This window comes from Xyrauchen texanus, chromosome 15 (assembly GCF_025860055.1).
Source record: "Xyrauchen texanus isolate HMW12.3.18 chromosome 15, RBS_HiC_50CHRs, whole genome shotgun sequence".
Classification (NCBI taxonomy): Eukaryota; Metazoa; Chordata; class Actinopteri; order Cypriniformes; family Catostomidae; genus Xyrauchen; species Xyrauchen texanus.
Window position 1 is genome coordinate 3976599 of NC_068290.1, and position 21013 is coordinate 3997611.

Consider the following 21013-nt stretch of genomic DNA (forward strand, 5'->3'; position numbering starts at 1 on the left):
CTATGTAACAGCTGGCTACCATTACTTTACGGCATCACTTTAATCGGACCCCTCGACCCGCTCACGACGTCTCCGGCATGGGAGACGGGCGTGCTAACAAGGAGGCAGTCACTAGTGCGCCCCTTGAGGCCAGGGGAGTGAGGTTTACATACTGCACAGCTACCTACCAGCTAGCTAACATTAAACGTGCTGTTCTGTACTCATACCCTCATCCATCACAAATGCAACGCTCTATCAGTTGATCTACTGTGCAATTTCATCACACTTGAACAAGCTTGTAAATGTAGTTGGTCATGCAATACAAACGTTGAAGTGTGTCACCTGACAAGTCATGTAGAAGTTTATCAAATGTGATATTTGAGGCTGAAAAGTAAGTGTTTATGAACTGATAATCTGCAGTTTTACTCATGATTTGTATAAAAGTGAATAAAAAGTTGTTTCTACTGTGGCACTCTATTGTTCATTTCACTAGGAAACTGCCACAATACATACAATGAGCCACATACAAATAATATTGATTAAATGTAGGTTGAATAAAAAGAAAATCTATAAGACCAGGTTGAAACGTACACATGTTGAATGTAACTGAAATGTACTGTTTCTTTTATGCAGTTATTTCGATCTGGTGCTTATTTTAAAGTTTAAAGTTAAAGGGATAGTTCACAACAATTTAAATTCTCTCATCATTCACTTTTTAGAAGAATATTTCAGCTCTGTAGGTACATACAATACAAGTGAATGGTGGCCAGAACCTTTAAGGTCCAAAAAGCACATAAAGGTAGCATAAAAGGACTCCATATGACTTGAGTGGTTAAATCCATGCCTTCAGAAGCGCTATAAGAGCTGCAGGTGAGAAAGAGATAAAAAATTTGAATCTCCATTTTCACTTTCACCTTCTTTTGTTTTGGTTGATTCACATACTTCGTGCATATCACCAATTACTGGGCAGGGAGGAGAGTTTGTTAGTTTGTGCTCTGCTTAAGAAAGAAACTCATGCACATATGGGATGGCATGAGGGTGAGAAAATGATGAGGGGATTTTCATTTTGGTGATCTATCCCTTTAAGTTGCTGTAAGCGGCTTCAGCCGTTCTGCTAACTTCAACCACGCGACCTCTCTCCAAAACCCTGCCCCCAAGACATGTCTGCAAACCCAAAACGTGCAAAATGATTGACAGGCAGAGAGCATTTCTGATTGGCTAGAAAAGCTTGGGTCACTCCCCTAACTCTATTTTGCTGATTGCAGAATCTAGAGATGTATCAGAGACAAGTGCGATTTCTCAGCACACCCATTTGAGTGGTTTCTCGGGTAGTTGGGGGATTTTAATATATATTATTCCCTAAAAAAAATAATAAATAAATAAAAAAAATAAATAAAAAAACATACTAGCTGTACAAATCAAACCGTATCAGTGAAAACTGCTGGTCAGAAAAGGGACATTGCAGTTAAACAGGCTCCGCACATACGGTGCCCTCTTGTGGTCACTTAGTAAACTGCCACATCAATATGTCGTCCACTCTTTGACCCAAACACCATGGTGACTTCAATCCAAAGTCCTCTTGTATAGTGTCAAATATTCTCTATTACATATTACTAATTCAGACTCTTGAGAATGTTCTCCGATGTCTCTTGCTTTGTCTCTCTCCCACTCGAGGTCTCTCCCCTGAAACTATTATGTGACTATGATTCATACAGAGAAATTGAAAATTATGTATGCCACTGATAAATGAAACCATTATGGCTTTTGTGGAGTCCCGAAGCCACTATTTGGGCGAGTTTTCTGAGAAGCAGTTACAATGGAAGGGTGACAAGAAACGGCTCTATCGATAAAAAGATGCAATTGAGCTAATACTTGACTAAGTTGCTACTTCACTATACAGAAATTGTAAATTGCAAGTAAAACAGCATGACTGACATTTTTAGTTGATTTTATTTGAATGCATCTTTCTTTAACTGTCTCAGCCATTGCTAACGCACAATATTTTCAGTGATTTTCCTTAGTTCTCTGCAATGTTTTTTGTAAGTGATGGCCTAGTTATTAAGTCTGAGGTATCAGTGTATTTGGAAATTTACTCAAGCTATGTTTCCATGATGTGAAGTTGAAAATAGCACGCTTTAGAAGCCACCTTTCCGTTTCTTATGACAACAACACCACAACAAACAAACGTATTTGGACGAATGCCCTTGACCTTACTGCTGCAACAGGTGACGCCTGGCCAAGTTCACAGATCAGCATTGTATTCTCTTAAGGTTTCTTTGTGTTGCAATTTCTATATCATGACATTACAAGTTTACATTGCAGGAATGCATATGTGTACTGATATTACATTCTCAAAAAAGAAAAGGTTAGGAAATGAACTTTTGACGTATCTTGGAACCTTTTGAGGTTTGTTGTTGCATCTGTTGAAAAGGAACTGGAAAAAGCTGCATTCACTTTCTGATCGATTATCCGAAATATATCCGATTATGGAAGTAAAACTGCTGTGAATGGCGTTTCTGGTTAGACTCTTACATTGCACTCTTAAAAAAGAGCACTGAGACTTAAAATGAGCAATTTCTGGAACCTTTAAGGTTTGGTTTTGCAGGTTGGGAAAATGTGCAATGAAAACGTCCTTTCAGTCCTTTTAAGAACATTCATAATGGCTCAAGTTCAATGATGAACTACAATATTTAGCCATAATAAAGGTTATAAAAAGAACCCTTTACAATGTGCAATAAAATGGTCTTTATAGAAGTTCAACTCAACTCTTCTCTTCTCTTCTCTTCTCTTCTCTTCTCTTCTCTTCTCTTTCTTCTCTTCTCTTCTCTTCTCTTCTCAGATTGTACATTTAATATCTCTTTGGTTGAAAAGCAACAATGTGTCTTTTGGTCAGGTTGAGAGAGAGAGAGAGTGTGTGTGTGTGTGTGTGTGTGTAGAGAGAGAGAGAGAGAGAGAGAGAGAGAGAGAGAGAGAGAGAGAGAGAGAGGTTTTAAATGTTTAGGTATTTTTACATCAAATCTAATTGATTATAAAGGACTGTTGTTCTTATTCTAATATGAAACTCGCATGTTTAAGATCAAAACGTTGCTTCCGAAATCAAAACGCAGTTCACAGTGTACCGTTACTCAGATTACCTTCTTCACAGGGTGGAAATATTTACTGGAAATCTTTTGCACTCTCTTTACTGTCGAGCAAATGGTAAATAAGCTCGTGTGCGAGATTTATATCGGGTGAATCTGCTTTGGACGAGTAGCCTAAACTAAAACCTTTCTAATAATATGAGTCACTATGTCTGTGCGTCTCTTCCTGAATTTGGCTTCGAATGAGTCACATTTGAAAGAATTCATTCTCATCGTATCTGACAATAACATGTGCGTAAAAAAAAAAAAAAAAACTAAAACCAAAAAATGATGTGAGCAAAGTTAATGATTTTTAAGATGCGTAAACAGGTGTTTGAAACCTTAGTCCGATTTGAAATCAATATCAGGCACTCGTGAGTTATTTAAATAGACAACGAGACTCTAAAGTGCAATAAAAGATCAATTATAGGCTACAAATCGTTATTTTAAAGAAGAATAAAACGTCTTCAATTTGTGTTATAAATTCAAACGAGAAATCCTATATGGCCGCTTATTAAAAGACAACATTTTAAAGGCTACGAAAAAAAAAACAAAAAAACAATTACAATAATAACAAAATCATCAATGAAAAGTCAATGACAAAATCTAACATTAGTGCGATTTTTTTATTCTATATCGAAATCAAGGAAAAGATGCCGCTTACACTTTCCATATATAGCCTATATATATATAGGCCTATAGCTATTAATACAAAAATAATAATAATGAAAAAAAAATTGCCTTACATTTATCCGACCTAAAGTGGCAAAGTAACAACACATAATTATTATGATAATTATTTTATATTATAAATGCTATAGAATATATATATATATATATATATATATATATATATATATATATATATATATATATATATATATATATATATATATATATAAAATCAATGCGCTATAACGCATCACAACATCCGCATCAAATGCGCTTTATGGCAAACTCTTCAACACATTTCTTCTTGACAAGATTTTGTGCGTCTTTTCTCTCTTAATTCTATTCATTTTAATTCCAAACGTAGCTATATGTGATCCTGTTGTAAACATGTTAATGGATCAATAAACAAGCACATGTGCATTCAAATGAAATACCCAGTAAATGTTTAATTTTATTCTGGATCAAGATGTGCTAAAGTGTCAAAACTGCAAATGTATGTAAAGTCGCACCTTATATGTAATAAAACGACTAGAAGTGTAAACACACTCGCGGCTGAGGATGGCAAGTTTTGAATAATTTTCTACAGTCCTCTGTTCTGACATGTTTAACATGTGGTGTGTAAATATGAGAATGGCTTGTGTGAGAGTGTGGATGAGTCCCCAGAGACCCGCGCGCGCCGCTCCAAAAATCAAAGTGGGGCAAGGAGACGCGCTGCGCCACAGCTGGCAGATCGTCTTATGGAGACAGGGAGGGGCGGTTCGTTTACCTGACACCCCTATCGTCGAGCTCAAACCCTCCTCCTCCTACACCTCCTCCTCCTCCTCCTCCTCGTGCGCTTCTATCCCGCACCGCAGCCCACGTTGCGCGCAGTCCGTGCGCTCCCTAACTTCAGCGTCGCGCGCAGTGACAGCTCTCCATCGCCAGCAGCGAACAGTGATTGTAGACGCGCTCCGGCTCTGGATCTCTCAAGGTGGAGACGAAGTTACACGCGCATTCGCAACTTTTGGATGGAAAACAAGAGGTTACGTGGAGCTTGTTAAGTTCTCGAAGGTATTGTTGTATTTCCTCGCCTTCCTTCTCCCTGATGTCTTTGAGCATGGCACGTTCGCGTGCAAGAACATCTGCTCCGAACGCAAAGCTGATGTATATTTAACGAACAGTCACTTCTATTTGCTGAATTCTCTTATCAATAGATTGCATGATAAAGAATTGATCAAGCAAAAAGTAGGAGAAAATGTGCGTGCATTCTTTTACGTGGCAGTGATTCTTTTTTTAATGTATATTTAGGAATTGCTCTTGTATTGTTTAGTCTCTAAATGTAGATGTCTGACAATAGATATTTTTTCATAGTGTTTTAATAAATACAAAATAAACATTTACTTTGCACCCTAGCTTTTGGGCTATATATCCCATGATTATAAAATCATTCGTTTTTTATGTAATTTTGTATGACATTCTGGTGGTCAGGACCAAGTTTAACCCATAATATTTTCACTTTTATACATGAGAAGGGCGTGTGCTTTTACATGCACAAAATGTCAAATTAAAAGAAAGAAAAATCTGACTGCAGGGAGTCAAGAGGCAGGCATACTTTTAAAGGAATAATGTTGCAAATACATTATTTGAAGTAAGACTATATTCTTCACAATAATTTGAAAGAAATGCACAACATCAAATGCACATTAATCAATAAGTCTATACAATGCATAAGAAGTATAGTATAGTATACTGTCATGCATGCTTTTTGCAGTTGAGTTGTGATTATATTTACAGTTTTCCATGTAAAATAGTAATAACTGAGTGTCAATAACTTCATTGAGATTGCCACTAAAATAATTGCACCCAACTAAATGATTCCTGGTCTTTTCTGCATATGCACCTTCGTTGTATTTAGTCACTCAGAACATGTCAAATGAAAATATGTGCATATGTGATTTAATGTATATCTAATGCACTTAATTGGCAAATGATAGAATTATATTAAATTATATGACGTTAAGTGTTACATTGAAATGCATGTAAATCAGTGTTATGGTTATATTTCTGTTCATACGTTACAGTTATGTACAGCGATGAAATGCAAGAGCTGCAAAGAGTTTTAGGAAGTGATGTTCATCTACACCTTCTCTATTTCTTACGTTACTCCTCACAGTTATTCGTGGTTTAAGTGCTGTCCCCATATTATATTTGCAAACAAGTTCATTGCACACTGTAAGATTAGACAGGGTACATGCAAAATGACTTGTAATAAATGCAGAGTGAAATCAGTGATCATTTTGACTATTTAGAATCACACTGAGGTGCATGGATGAAATAGTTTACATGTAACAGACACTGTTTTCGCAATGTAAAATGATCTGATCTGTTATTAAAAGGGCAATGCGGTAAAATCGAGGTTATTTGTCTTGAGATTACTTTCAACCCTGTTATTTATCTGGGTTAGAATTAGTGTGGTTGATCTGGTCAGTGTTTCTCTGAACAGAGCGACTGAGCTCTTCCTGCCATAGTCAGGTTTGCTTCTTGTAAGTGCCATTCAACATCAAAGTTGCTGCTTTTATCAAGGTTTCTCTTCTCCTGTTTCATTCTTACCCTTTTTTTCGATGGTGTCAGGTCGAAATGTACAGTCTGCTGATGTGAAACCATGTGGGTCCCCTTGATGTTAACTCGAAAGTTAACCATTTTCATTGGCATGACTTAACCTCATTTCCACGGCTGGTTGTTGTTGAGATACTTTCCCTGATGTGATAGCATGCACTCTGATTCAGCATCCGTGGCGATATTTGTGTCCCAAATCTTTGCGCGGTGGCATTGTTAGTTACGTTACGATCTGATCGACTGTACAGAATAGGCATCAAATAAAGATGTATATAAACAGATATTATAGATTGAACATCTGCCAGTCAAGGCCCTAAACTGAATGTGTTACACATCCTTTATTTGCAAAAGACAGCAGGAAGTCAGAGTCGGTTTAGAAAAGTCTGAAACACAAGATGATTTTCTTGCCCCTTCACACCATACATTCCAGCTTAATTGACCTTCAATTTGTCAGATCCCATCTGCCGAGAGCAAAAAACTCAGGTCAGAGAAGCCAAGCGTTTAAACAGCTCTCTAAACCCATGATAACACATTGATACACTCAGTGGTGACCAAAGTAGCATCGTTGTCAGAGAGAATACACACAGTGTTTGCCCTCCGACCCTTTGAGACCAATTATCTGGCACGGTGCATTGGGGAAAAAGCACCCGAGAGCATAATCAACGCAACTTGTCCTTGATGAATTATTTCCACTCTGTCTTGCTTGATTTGTCATGTTTTAAGTGACAGCAATCAAAGCACACACCCGTACATATTTCCATTGGAACCGCAGGACGAATTTGCAAACCTAAAATTCCTTACCTCCCAGCGGGATGCAATGAATGGGAGACTTGTGAACTACTTCTTGGTTGGTCTGTGTGCCTGACTCGTTGTAGTGTTGAAGTCAAGAGTGATATCGGGGGTAAAACCATTAATTGTCTTAACCACCGCGGTAATGCACGGCGGGGTGGAATAACAGCTCAGCAAAGGGAAGAATTATACTTGTAGTTAGAGGAAGGTAAATACCTGTTTAGTTGCCAGCGTATGCGTGTATTAGTCTGTCGCCAGCAAATAAGAGGTCTGTCTCGTTTTTTAATATGTGGCTGCTTGGAGATTCCACCCTGTTTGGAAAAAAAAAAAAACGTATGATATGATTTCTAATAGTTAGGAAAGGTAACATTGAATCAGAGAGTTCTGATGACATGCTCAAACCAGTTTGGGGAAGAAAAAAAAGAAGAAAGAAAAAAATAAGGATTGTTTGTGCATGCTTGGGCTCTGACTCAAGCATTTTAAAACGGCAGGCGATTACATACATACCGATACCACTGTAGATGCATTTAAAATGCAACTCAAGACTTTGGAATAATTTTGCAAACTTTTTAAAGATGATTTACATATTTCAGCACGCCACACCGATTTGATGATCTTGTGTTGCTGATTTCCTGAAGCACTAACTCTTTTCATTGGGCCGCTTTTACCTTATGTTAAGAATCGTCGCTGGGTCTTTTCAGAGGACCTAGCATCAAAAGTGCATCATGTCAGTTTTGCCATGCTTTGGCTAAATGACATTTGTGTAAAATAAGAATAGCAATATTATCATCCTCTACAGCACCATTACTAACAGAATTTGAAATACACACTCGGAGTAACCTTAAACCATTTTAAATTTCGCCTAAGCTAAATGTAGACGCTCCATATGTTTTGATCTCACATTATTGTCTGGTATTTCAATGCTTGTCGTTATCCGATCTGTGTTGGTTTTCTCGAATCCTTTGTTCTGGTAAAGCAACACAAAGAAAGCTGTATGTATCACAGGAATGCATATACTGCAAAAGATCATGGTTTTAATACCCTCCCACATACTCTGAAGAAACAATTAAACAAGATACTCTCTTTTACAGTGAACACACACTTATTGAGGTTTGGAGGGACACAGATTAACTCGCAGTGAACACTATACAAATCTTTTCCTTTGCAGTATTGTAAACTGAAAAGAAGCGAAGGCTTTCATTTGTTGCTTTTGATTTGTCTTGCACACACTCACACAAAACGACGAAGTTATATTGATAAAACACCGCAAATCATCTGTATTGTCATAAGGCCTGCAATGCGGTTGATGGTATACAGTCTATATACTGTATGATAACTATATTGGTTAGCGCTTTTATTCAAAGTGACTTACAGTGCTTTAAAGATATACAGGCGAGACTGAGGATAGTTGTCACACATTTTACTCAAGTGAATATTTCTCAGAGGTGGTCTATTTTTGAAAGGCAAAATACATTTCTGGCTGCAAAAATGCTATTGAACATTTTCACTGCTATTGCCCTTGAAAAAAGATACAGTTCATTGAACACACATTGACCTTTTGGGACAAGTTGTCTCAATAGCGGGGCATGTTGTCATGTTGAAAATTGTCATTATATCAGTGGTGTATGTAAAAAAATTTAACACAAAAGGTAACACAAAAATATTGTTTTGGCTTACAAATATTGTAGTTGATAAATTGGAGAAAAGAAAAAAAAAAATAGGCATTTAATGTGACAACTTGCCCCAACCTGAATTTCATTTTGTCCTAAAATAACGTTTAAACCTGTCGGTTTAAAATCATAATATAGTTGACTCTTGCCTAAATATATGCAACTGTGGTTTTAATGTGTTTGCTTGTTTACCCAAGGGCTATAACAACAATATATTGATAGTGAAAATGTACATTGGATTGTAGAATTCATAAAAAAATTATTCTAATGTAAGACTAGCAGTTAAAAACCAACATGTAAAGCCTCTGCTAGAGAAAACACACATTTGCACAATTGGACTTTTGGCTCCAAATCTTATCATTACTGATATATAGCCCTTGTGAAAAATAGCCCTTGTCGCCTGTACGTTTTATCTGTATACTGCATGCGTTCCCTGGGATGTTGGTGTTGCTAGTCTAGTGCTTTGCTCTACTGTTTGAGCTACAGGAAATTGAAGCGTTGCCATCATTTGGCACACTAAACTAACTTGTATACCTTTCAGCACATCCCAAACACGTGCACCACAAACGAGTGTTGGATCTTACAATCAATATTCAACACACTCATCGGTAAGCAAACCGAAATCCGCAGACCTTTGGTCACACTTTCTGTGCCGTTTTAGGGAATATGTGCAGAATTCTGGATTTAAACTAGTACTATATTCTTAATGTTTGCTGAATGAATTATCATGTTAGCCAAATTTAGCTGAAAACAGCATACATAGAACTTTGTGAATTTCTCCTAAAAGATCTGCTGGTGCAAATTCCTTGTTTGTCCATGCATTACTGTATGTTTAAAACCTCAAAAAAGCCAGGACAAAGAGCTTCACAGCGATTTCTCTCCCTGTTGCTTTAACTCTATTAATTGTTGATCCGTTGCAATCCACGAGGCAGAAATTAGAGGGCTAATTATTTGATCATGTGATGCTGCCCCACTGCAATGACAGAAAAGTAATTTCCAGGACCTTGAAAATTATCATAGTTGATTGTTAGATGACGGATTTCTTTTTTAATTCAATAAAAGCGAGATATAAACAACCGATGAGCTGATAAAGAGCCTCTCTTGTGCACAGAGAGGGAATAATTGTTTTTTTAAATAATTAATACAGATTCCTTTGGGGATTCAAAAGAGCAGGAGCTTTTTTTTGTCATTCAGCTGTGTAGCCGAACTTCAGGATACCGTCTCGCTCTCAAAACAACACTCAAACACACATACACACGTGTTTACACAAACACATTCATTGATTTGAAAATCATACACACACATAATCTGGCTCGTGTTCAGGTGCAAAGAAGCCACAGGGGGATTTTTACAGTGTACACTACAGATTCAACGACACAGTGTGCACTAGAGAGAAATGACTGTGCACTAGACTACATCAGTCTGGTCTATTTTTACTCCAAGTGCTTATAAAACAGTTAAATAATTAGTGTGAAGATGAAAGAGTTACAGAATCCTGGCCCACTTTGGACGACCTCAGAGCTTCACAATATGTGAATAACTGCATTACTGCTGTTTACCTTTTATTCAATACACAAGTCATGTGAGTCGAGCATAAGTCAAGTGCAAAATTATTTTGTCAACTAATATTTAGGCGCTGTAATGAGTTTCACATTTTTATACTTCCAGGAAATGTTGTTGAACGCAGTCGTGTTGATGTTTTAATGGATATTTGTATACTGCCCATTTGCCTTGGCACTGATTTGCTCTCTCTCATCAGTATGAGGTGGGCACTGATGATTCTACCCCATGCTGTTTGTGATATCAAACTGCCGAGATGCTCTTGGCTCTGATTTATCATACCTCAAATAATCTCGTTAATGCACATTTAACATTGAGGAAGTGGCAGGCACATAGACTAAACGACACCTACGCGTGCTAGCATTTGGAATAGCGCTGGTGAAATGTGCCGAGTGATAAAGTGCCTCCAGTGTTGCTAACTTTGGATGTAAACATAGTGTGCTACTGTTCCTTGACAATAAGGATAGTAATGAAAACAGGATATTCAGCATCCATGTGATGCATTAAACAAGCATCGTGTAATTTTTTGTATTTTTTTTACTTGTTAGATGCATTGAAGATATTCAGAATGACTTATTTCTAAACCTTCCTAAATGACTGACGATTTCAAGTAGTAAGAAAATACATGGCAGTACGAACTGACATAAAATGAAACATGTCCTTGTAATCATGCACATGCATATTGATTTAGACACTTAGAATTCATAGATAAAATAGTTAATAGTGCAAATAATTTAACATCTTAATTTGGCTTATTTTTTTGTCATTGGACTTATTTTCTAAGTCTTTTTGTGGTCCGTTCTGCATAACACGGCGGCTCATATTAGCTTATCCACTGGACCGTCGGTTCTCCCAATGGCCAGTCTGCCCCTGATCTGCCCCAAATTGCATCGGCCCACCGGGAAAATGCCCGGTATGCCAGATTACCAGTCCAGCCCTGGGGTCAGGCAAGGTAGAAATATCTCTTTAAGACTAGAACTTGAAGTTTTTACAGTGTAGGTTGTGTAGTGTTTTGTTACATTGCACTATCATGCAACTCTTTGTTTTCAAATGGTCTTCTTTTACATTTTCACTCAACAAAGATGTATTTATTATTGGTTTCCTTGAGCGTGATGCAAATATTGGCATTTGCAACTCTTCAATTGTGTTTACCCTTCTTTAAATAGGCTGGAGCTGAATTCTAACCACAGTTGATCAAATCATTTCTGTTCGGTGAATCTGTGTGCCCTTCTGGATGTCAGAGTTGGTGTAGTTGGGTGGTATGTGTGTGCCAGGGCTCTTGGCACTGTGTGCACCTGTTGGCAGCATCAGCACCCTCCTGGCAGTGCCCACAGAAATGGTGTGATGCTCTTGTACAAGTGCAGGGAGATTGCAGCCACGGCACGTCAACATGGCGGCCATGCACCGCTTACCACTGCGCTCTGCTGGCGTTTCCATTTTAGGGCGAAGAGAAAAGGGGGAACACTACAACTGCACAATACATTTGTGATGCTTCTTGATACTGAAATCAAAAATCTACATGCAGTAACCCGGTGCAGTGAAGCGTCTTATAACAGACATCAGAAGTCTAAGTTGTCATAATGCGCAAATAGCAAGTCTCATTTTGTGCACTTTAGATTTATGTGATTAAAATATGACCAAAAAGTTGTAAGAACATGTATGACAGTATATGCACTGACATACAACAAAAGACTTTCTTGCAAAAACAAACTATTTTCAATGTTGTAAAGTTGACCATTTTAGTTTTGATCTATTCTGCGCCATAGTTGCTACGCCGCCCACTGTTTTGCACAAGGGCTAACATTTCAAGACTGCAAATTTGCATCAACGGTGGAAATGTGTTAAGCACCCTTCGTATGACATATCAGACTTTTTATATGTAGTATTCAGCCGGCCAACACAGAAAAACTGTAAACCTATAGGCTATTTGTGTTGAAATTATGAATATATTTTATATGTACTCTTGAAAAATATATACTCTTTTTTATGTCATTGCTCTTCACTTACATTTCCTGTTTTCATATTTTCAAAACAGTGATGGTTCTTGTTCACCACCAGAATTGATTTCATATAGCTTGATCACTTTCATTTCATGTCTGTACATGTTACACACCCTGCTATTTAAAAACAAAAACAACAAAAAAAAAAAAAACTCACTGTCTCAACTATAATTAATTATTGGGCCTCTTTGTCATTATGATTGTTAATGCTGGTTTAAACCAGACCCAAGCTTTTTTTTTATAATTATCAAATAAATGATAAATACTAGTTACATCTAGGTACATCCAAACCAACATGGATGATAACCTTTGACCTTCACCTGTAATTCTAAATCACTGATTTCTTTATGTGTCATTATATTTTTCATTTACGGAAACATAAATTCGCTCTGGAATAGCTACCATCTTATATTACAGGGGATAGTGTGACTCTTTCAAAATACACAATTTTCCCCCAAAAAAAAGATGGAGGAAAATTATGTTTGTTTTTTTTTTAAGTAAAATTATTTTTATTTATTTGTGTTACTGAATCGTCCATGCAAGAGCATTAACTCTTTCAAAATACATTATTTTCCAAAACAAATAATAATAATAATAATAATTTAATCTGCACTAGGTGTTTAAGATGACAATCAAGCTGACAACAATAGTTTACAACAACAAACGTCATTTTGATGGGTCAAATTGGGTTTCATATCTCATGCAGATTACATATTTTCTCTCTAAATGACTCTGAAAACTGCTTTAGAAACCTATATTAATAAAGATTGTTATTATTATTACTATATTTACTGAAATTTGATGTATGTGTGAATCTTTGACGTGTGCTGTCATCTGTGTGTTTGTGTGTGTGTGTGTGTGTGTGTGTGTGTGTGGGCAGGGTTAAGTGGTTTATGAGGACATTTTTGTTGGTTATAAACTGGTAATTACAAGGATATTATGTTATAAATGTGGTTTATGAGGACGTTTCTAGTGTCCCCATAATTCAAATCACTTTAAAAAACAAACTAAACGATGTTTTTTTTTTTTTAATGTAAAAAGGCAGAACGGTTTTTGTGTGGGTTAGGTTTAGGGGTAGGGTTAAGGGATAGAATCAATATAGTTCGTACAGAACAAAAATAATTATACCTTTGCAGAGTCCTCATAAGGATAGCCGCACCAACATATGTGTGTGCGTGCGTCCGTGTGTGTGTGTGTGTGTGTGTGTGTGTGTGTCTCGTGCACCAGCATTGTTGACAGATGGCGAGTCATTTTGCAGTAAGAAATATTGTAGCCTACTACTCGTCAGGCTTTTTGCAACTTTTAAACCACAATCATGTTACAGAACTGTTGTAACCAAACTGATTGATATGATCTCGTGGGACTCAGAAATGTACGGTTGTTGATAAATGAACACCCACACACACACACACACGCACGCACAAATCGTTTATTTTGCAGCTACCAGTTTTGGAAAGTGTAATGCCGACACCGAATTTCATTTTCATTTCGTGTGAATGCTTATTGCTGTCTTTTTTGGCTCCCTGTGTAATCGAAAACAAAACACTGCTGTAATGATGCAGTAGCGAGCCTCATACAAGCACCCTTTATTCTAGAAACAATGTCGTGTGTTGTGTGCATCCAGTGTGTTTATGTGTGTATAGATGATGCATTATTATTCTGTAATAAATGCAGAACCGCTTCAATCTAATCAAGCTGTTTCACAATCCTGCGCGCGTGTACAGGCGGAAATCGCTCTCGCTCCTGCGTGTTTATTTTATTTTTTTTTTCTTTATTTTTTTCCTTCTTTTCACTTTTACTTTATTTTCGAGTCCATCCTCCTTCAGGGCATCGACCGACGCGGGAGGACTAGAAATCCGCCTTGAATCGCGTCGTTTCGGAGGTTTATTCGCCAGTAGAGATGAGGAACAGGCAGTGCGCTGTGAGGGGAGGGATGAGTCAATGCAACTAATAATTTAATGGGGAGAGAGAGAGAGAGCAGAACAGAACAGAACAGAAGGGAAACAGCAAGAAACGGTCCGAACGCGAATTGTTTGAATGGAACAAATGGAACAAGCGCGAGATACATTATAGCGCTTATTAAAGGCAGGAATGCGCGGAATGCTTTGATGTTGCGTTCGACGTTCGAAAGTGTATCGCGGACTTTTAAAGCTGTTTTCGGGGATCCGCATATCGGCTTGAGATGAGAAGGCTGATCGCCGTGGCTTCAGTGCTGTTGTTTGGACAGATGAGAGGCTATTTGTGTGCGTTTTGTTTTCAGAAAGGCTCGTAGTGTTGAAGCAGAATGGGATATGTCGGCAAGGCGGATGGTTACTTTTATTTGTGACGGTTATTTTGATCACAGAACGGACTAACGTCCCGGTGGATGTACCCCCGTTGTCGCCTGTAAACTCTATTGAACTCTATAGACTTATTGGAGGTCGGTGCAAATAAGGTTAATTTCACGCATCTACATTTTTCTTTACCTTTCTTTAAATTTAAAGTAATAATATAGGCATTGCGCTTCATGAATATAGTTTTAAGTCTACGATGTGCTGAAATGAAGGACACAATAATATCTATATGCGATATTTAAGATCTTTGGTGTGGAAGATATGGACATTTGTATGTTTTAGAATAGCATAGTTGTCATTTTTCATCACCGGAGGAGTGTTGACACAAGACTGATATTAGAGGGAATCAAAGTGAAGTTTTCCACCTCCTGCCAAAACTTGAAGGCGCTGTTCATCTAGAACTCATTATATGCACGTCTTAAAGTGGTGAGTTGCAGCCTATTTGTTTTTTTTTTTCCCTCAATATTTCTTATGTTTTTTTCCCTCTTGTTGAATGGCTTGAATGTTTATAGTCCTGTTGTTGTTTTTTTAAAGTCCAAAAAAACAAACAAAAAAAAAAACAAGGAAATGTTTGTTGACACCTGCGCGAGAGGTTCTCTCTCTTGATCATATGATCCTATTATATACATCAACATTCAGTTTTGCATAATAGTATTTGTTTTATTGTTAATTGGTAGCAGTTTTTGATCTTTTTTTTAATACAATGTAAAAATATTAAAATAAAAGTTAAAGACAGTGACATTTAAATGAACTGGTTTTATTTAGGTCAAAAATATTATTTAATATGACCGATTCAACCTGACAAATCAGGAACACCAATGAAAGTCATTTTTAAGGATCAGATCATCCATAAATAGCAAACTAAACTCAGAAACCCAGAGACATCTGCACACATCCACTTTCTATTTTTACAGTTTATATACACTATACCTGTTAAATTGGTTCTTTAAATGAAGCCACGTAAGTTCACCTTGTGTTCAGTGCTGTGGAATTTAGCGTTGCATGTCTGATGCCTTGTTTGGCCTGTTTGATGAAATCGAACCCTGTCTGTCTGGCGCTAGTTCCCTTATCAGTGTAAAAGTAATGCAGAGACAAGGTGGATGTCATTTTTCTTGTAATACTGGATACAAGAGGCTTCTATGTTTTGTGCTGGCATTTTAAAGAAACCTTGAAAAAATAAAAATAACAAGGCGTCTTTGAATACAAACAGCTGAGATATTTCACTGTTGTATATGTGTCTTCACTCTCATGGGGAATTTTGGTTGTTTCAGAACAGTCACATTTCTATGCAAAGAGATTTTAAATGCTGAATATTTTACGTCCAGTCCCTCTTGTTCTCGATGGAAAGGTTTATTGTACGGTGTGCTGATCACTGAAGTGGACTACTCTGCACATTAATGCGATTGCACAAAAACTAGCTTGTTTCCTCTCCGCATGGGATTCTGGAGCGGGTTACACATACATAATACATGCGCTGAAGAATGGGAACATGATCGTTGCATGAAACATTGTAAATGCCATGTAACATTAAGCTTGATTTGACATTTCAGGCTGCATGGAAGAGCTGCAGTTTAAAGGGATTGTTCACACAAAAATTTAAATTCTGTCAACATTTACTCACTCTCATGATGTTCTAAAACCGATATTCTTTCTTTTGTGGAACACTAAAGAAGCTGGTAGGTCTCAGTCACCATTCTCTTTCACTGTATTGCCAAAATAAATGTGTGTTTCAAGGAAGAAAAAAGTTTGGATTTCAATATTGAGTTTTGATTTGCATATGCAGGATATCGCCACTTAATTGACACCAGGCTTCTCCCAGCTCTCCTAATGCCAATGTTCTCACTGGATTTGTTTCTCAGGTGACCGTGAGTAGTGGTGCTGAGAACCATGGAGCACCTTAGCGAGTCATGCCTGGGGAAGGAGAACTGTGAGATGGTTAACAGTATGAACGACACCAAGGCCCCTCCGGCCAAGCTGGCCCGACTGGAACAGAATGGAAGCCCACTAGGAAGGTCACATCTAGGCAGCACTGGAGCTAAACTCTCGGGAGTGCCCTTCAAACCATCTGGACATCACCTGAAAAACTGCCACAAGAGGGGTAAGCTTGCTTTTTACCAAATATAAAAATCCCGTCATCATTTGCTCATCCTCACGTCATTCCAAACCCGTATAACTTTCTGTCTTGCATGGAACACAGTTTCCAAGCTGGTACAGTTTAGTCACCACCAAGAAAGAAAGTCGTACATGTTTATAATGACACTGAATTTTCATTTTTGGGTAAACTATCCCTTTAACACAGTATTTCTTGACTGGTAGGTCGCAGGTCTGTTCGTATACGGTCGCGGACAGCAAGGAATGAACCAGGGTTATCCCTCTGTTGAAAATGATTTGGCAGTCGCCCAAGTGAAATTTCAAGCCGCCGAAGCAAATGTAATTGCAATCTTGCGTTCTTCGCTTTATACTTGCTAAATATGCTTCTTCGCAGTGCAATTAAATGTTTTCTTGCTTGTTTGGTGAGAGCCATCACAGAACCACTCGTGTCAATGACCTACCGTCCATGGTTTTACATGAGCTTATATGACATTGCACTGTAAATATAAGGGCAAGTTAATAAAGGGCTTTAAAGTTTGGATCTCCAAGACTTATGACTTCAACAACAAAAATAATGCCAGTTGATACATACCCTTATACTTGAAAAACATGAATAAAAATACATTAAAATGTGGCCCAGGCTATATTATATACAGAAAACGTTTTTTTTTTACTATGTTGGTTCGCCACTTGATGTCCGACTGAGCACCACTGCTTTAACACATATCCAAACCCGGTGTGATGCAAAACGATTCCATGACAACGAACATGAATCTGCTGAGTGCCTTGACATAATCACAACCAATCAGAAACGGATTTTTAACGTACAGTTCTGTAGAGTGGAATTTTGAACCAATGACATTTTGAGATGGCGGGGCTACCCAGTGCAATGCTATTAAAATAGAAACCAAGCAGCCGACAAAATGAGCACGTTTACATGCACACCGATATACTAAGAGCTATCCAAAAAAACACAAGAAAAACACTTTTACGTGAGATTTGAAATATTGGGGTTGTTCTCTGCTTTTGACGTCAAAACTTCAAAATGTGCACAACATATGGCGGTAAGAACCAGTGACAGATTATGACTTGCAAAGGCCCTGGGGCCAATTATCTCCAAGGGCTCCCCTCCCCCAACCTTTTTAAAGGGCCCCCTGGTTGTCAAGGGCCCCTGGGAACTGGACCCATTGGCCCGGTCGGTAATCCATCCCTGGTAAGAACGCTGGCAAAGGTGTTTACGTGCAATGCAAAAGTGCGGTAATGGGCAAAAATCTATATGTACTGATCATTTATGACTTTACCGCGATAAAGGAAAACCGTTTAAGGTGTGTGCACGTAAACGCACTCACTGTCACTCATCACTTGTCGCATCGCGACTGGTCAGGACAAATCTCAGATTTACATGGAAGAGATTGCTTTTCTTGCTTGTTAATTTATCGCATGGTGCATGGTAAGGACATGCAGATGGATCAAAGAGCTTTGTTGTTTTCCGAGTTCCTGTCGACACGTAACTATGCGTACGATTAACATTTATCATTAGCACTTGTTTGCGGATGCATTTGTCTCTCACTTTAGTGCATCAGATTAACCATTTTGTTTAATTTCATTGTTTAGTAAATGCTGACATTTTATTTTAATTTGCTGATTTCTCGTATCAACGTCTTGATATTTGTTTTAGCCCAATCACTGCTGCAGAAGATTTGAAAATCTGCAGTGTATACCGTTTATGCCATAACAACTAACATCAGTACAAATTCATAGTACACATTCTATAGGTCTCTGGGCAACCACTATTATTATTTATGGGAAAAACAGAACTTTTGCTGTGTGCTCACTGAACTTTGGAAGCTACTGTATTCATTGTTTTCATCTGAATAATATTTACCATGGGCTTTTCTCAGCTCTCTGGAAACAAAGCATGTATTGATCCTGAAATGAACCGACACAGCAGTCTTTATTGTTAGATTTTTATCTATTAAAATGGGAAAAGTTTCAGTTCAGCACATTCCTTGGCATCTGCTTCTGATTTACCCTACTTATCGATTCCAGAAAACGGTGGCATTCTTAGGAAACTGCAACTGTGAGGAGCAAAAATATGATTTAATGAGATTACCGGGATAGACAAAATTGATATTACCCCCATACTCTAATAAACCTTGTAAAAATAAAGGTCTTGGGTCAAAGAGATCACAAAGTTCCTAACATTTCTTCTCCGGAATTTCTTCCCAGCTGGCTGGTATTATGTGATATTTGCGCTGTAAACCCGAACACATGATAGAGGCTTTGGAGAGAGATTCTTCGGTTTTTCCCTGATAGCAGCGTGCTGTTTACACAGACTTGTAAACCTCAAGGCTATACGGTGGTGCGTTGGGAGCCGTTGCACGGCATAGGGTACTGGGATCTGCCTGAAGAAGTATTCTAATGTGATTTCAGCACCTTAACAATAAATAAAGCGCTAAACCCTGAAGAGCTCTAACCTTTTAGCGTGCTAACACGTTTAAAAAAGAGCTGTTTTGTTGACGCCGTCTTGCCTCCTTCAGCATTCTGATCTTATTATATATGTTACAATGCTGATTTATTGTAATACCATTATAGCATCACATCAATTGATAATTAGATGTGTTTGCTAAGACAAGCATTACTATTACTATTGCTCATACTTATTTTTAAGGATTTTTAAAACCCTAAATTGCTAATTCTGGCACGCTAATCATCCTGCACCGTTTGTGCTACAGACATGAATGATATCTCCAATTATACGGCTTGTTGAGGAGAGTTGTGCTATTACTTTTCTAAGTGATTGGATTTGATAAAATGGGCAAAATAATCCCATAGATTTACCTGAAAGGAGTGACTCAAACTATATCCACAGATTGAATTGGGCCAGACAGGAACGACCCAAAACACCCTAAAGAAAAAACATTAAAGGCACCAGAGACTATTCTGGCATAATGGTGGCGAGTAGATTTTATTGTTAGCTTGAGTATGATTTCCAAGGCATACTTAACCTAAAATGCAACACCAATAATAATATTGTTGTTAAAAAAGATGCTGCATTTTTGCATGTCCCTCTTGTGGTGAAGTGTTAAGCGTAGCCCTCTTGTTTTCACAGGTAACATGCTGCCAGTGTTTTGCGTTGTGGAGCATTACGAGAGCCCCATCGAATTCGACAGCAAAGAGGAACATGCTGAGTTCGTGCTGGTCCGAAAGGACATGCTTTTCAATCAGTTGATCGAGATGGCCCTGCTCTCGCTGGGTTACTCGCACAGTTCGGCAGCACAGGCTAAAGGTAAGGTGCGCCTTCGCAATCCAAATCCAAAACTTGGTGATAACACACATAGACAACGACATTTATTATATTAGATCGCTATTGCTTTTATTTTTTATCTCAAATTTTTGTTTCAGTCATGCATCCTTCGTCGGCATTAAGTGAAAAGGTTTAAATGCGAAAACGAAGGTCGCATGACCGAAACTTTGCAATAAATATTTCTTTTTCATGCCCGTTATAGTATTACGCAAGATGTTTTTTTCTTTTCCTTTACCTATTTAATAGTTGATGTCTACTTGTAATCTTTCAGGTGTGTAAGGTCAATTCATGTATTGATCTCAAATGTATGCAAATAATTCAGAATATTCATTTGGTTAATATAGAATTAATTGAGCCCGAACTGTATGGGTGGGCCTTATATTGGCTAAATCAATATAACGGTAGAAATGTGTCAACCGGTAGAGGTTTTTGTATTGTTTTTATTGTGATTTTCCAAAATGCCACTGCACGAGGAATGAGTGTTCCAATCAGAAGTTGCGCTACAAACACAAATATTTATTTTTGGGTGATTTTTTGTATAAAAAGGTTTTTCTCATGGATGAGGGCACTTTCATTATACTTTTCATTAATATTCTTTTAGATAACTTTCATTATTTTGGGGAATTTTAATATTAATTTCATAAAATGTGTATATTGTGATATACAATATATACTGTTATCGACCAAAAATTCAACCAAAGATTATTGCGATAAACCTTTTTGCTTATTTCATCCACCCCTACCCAATTGCTTACAGACTCCATTAAAACTATGTTTAGTTTATTATTTCAGTCTTAGGTGTACTATTGGACCCACGTTATATTAGCTGGCTTTAACTACTACGTAATTAAGCATTTGCTATAACATACTTATTATTTACATATGTGTTGTTGCATTG

The 21013-nt window shown here is 37.7% G+C and overlaps 1 protein-coding gene across 4 annotated transcripts in view; it reads left to right on the forward strand.

Annotated features, from left to right (window-relative positions):
* Positions 1-21013, forward strand: part of LOC127655922 (DNA-binding protein SATB1) — a 105384-nt gene that overhangs the window by 25791 nt on the left and 58580 nt on the right. For 2 of the 4 annotated variants that reach the window (XM_052143992.1, XM_052143996.1), the window contains exons 1-3: positions 4638-4820; positions 16577-16815; positions 19921-20097. In XM_052143992.1, the coding sequence (XP_051999952.1) occupies positions 16605-16815; positions 19921-20097 (388 nt within the window). In that variant the 5' untranslated portion in view covers positions 4638-4820; positions 16577-16604. Of the gene's footprint in view, positions 1-4637; positions 4821-14353; positions 15144-16576; positions 16816-19920; positions 20098-21013 lie in introns of those variants that run through there. The other 2 variants (XM_052143993.1, XM_052143995.1) reach the window with 2 other exon arrangements.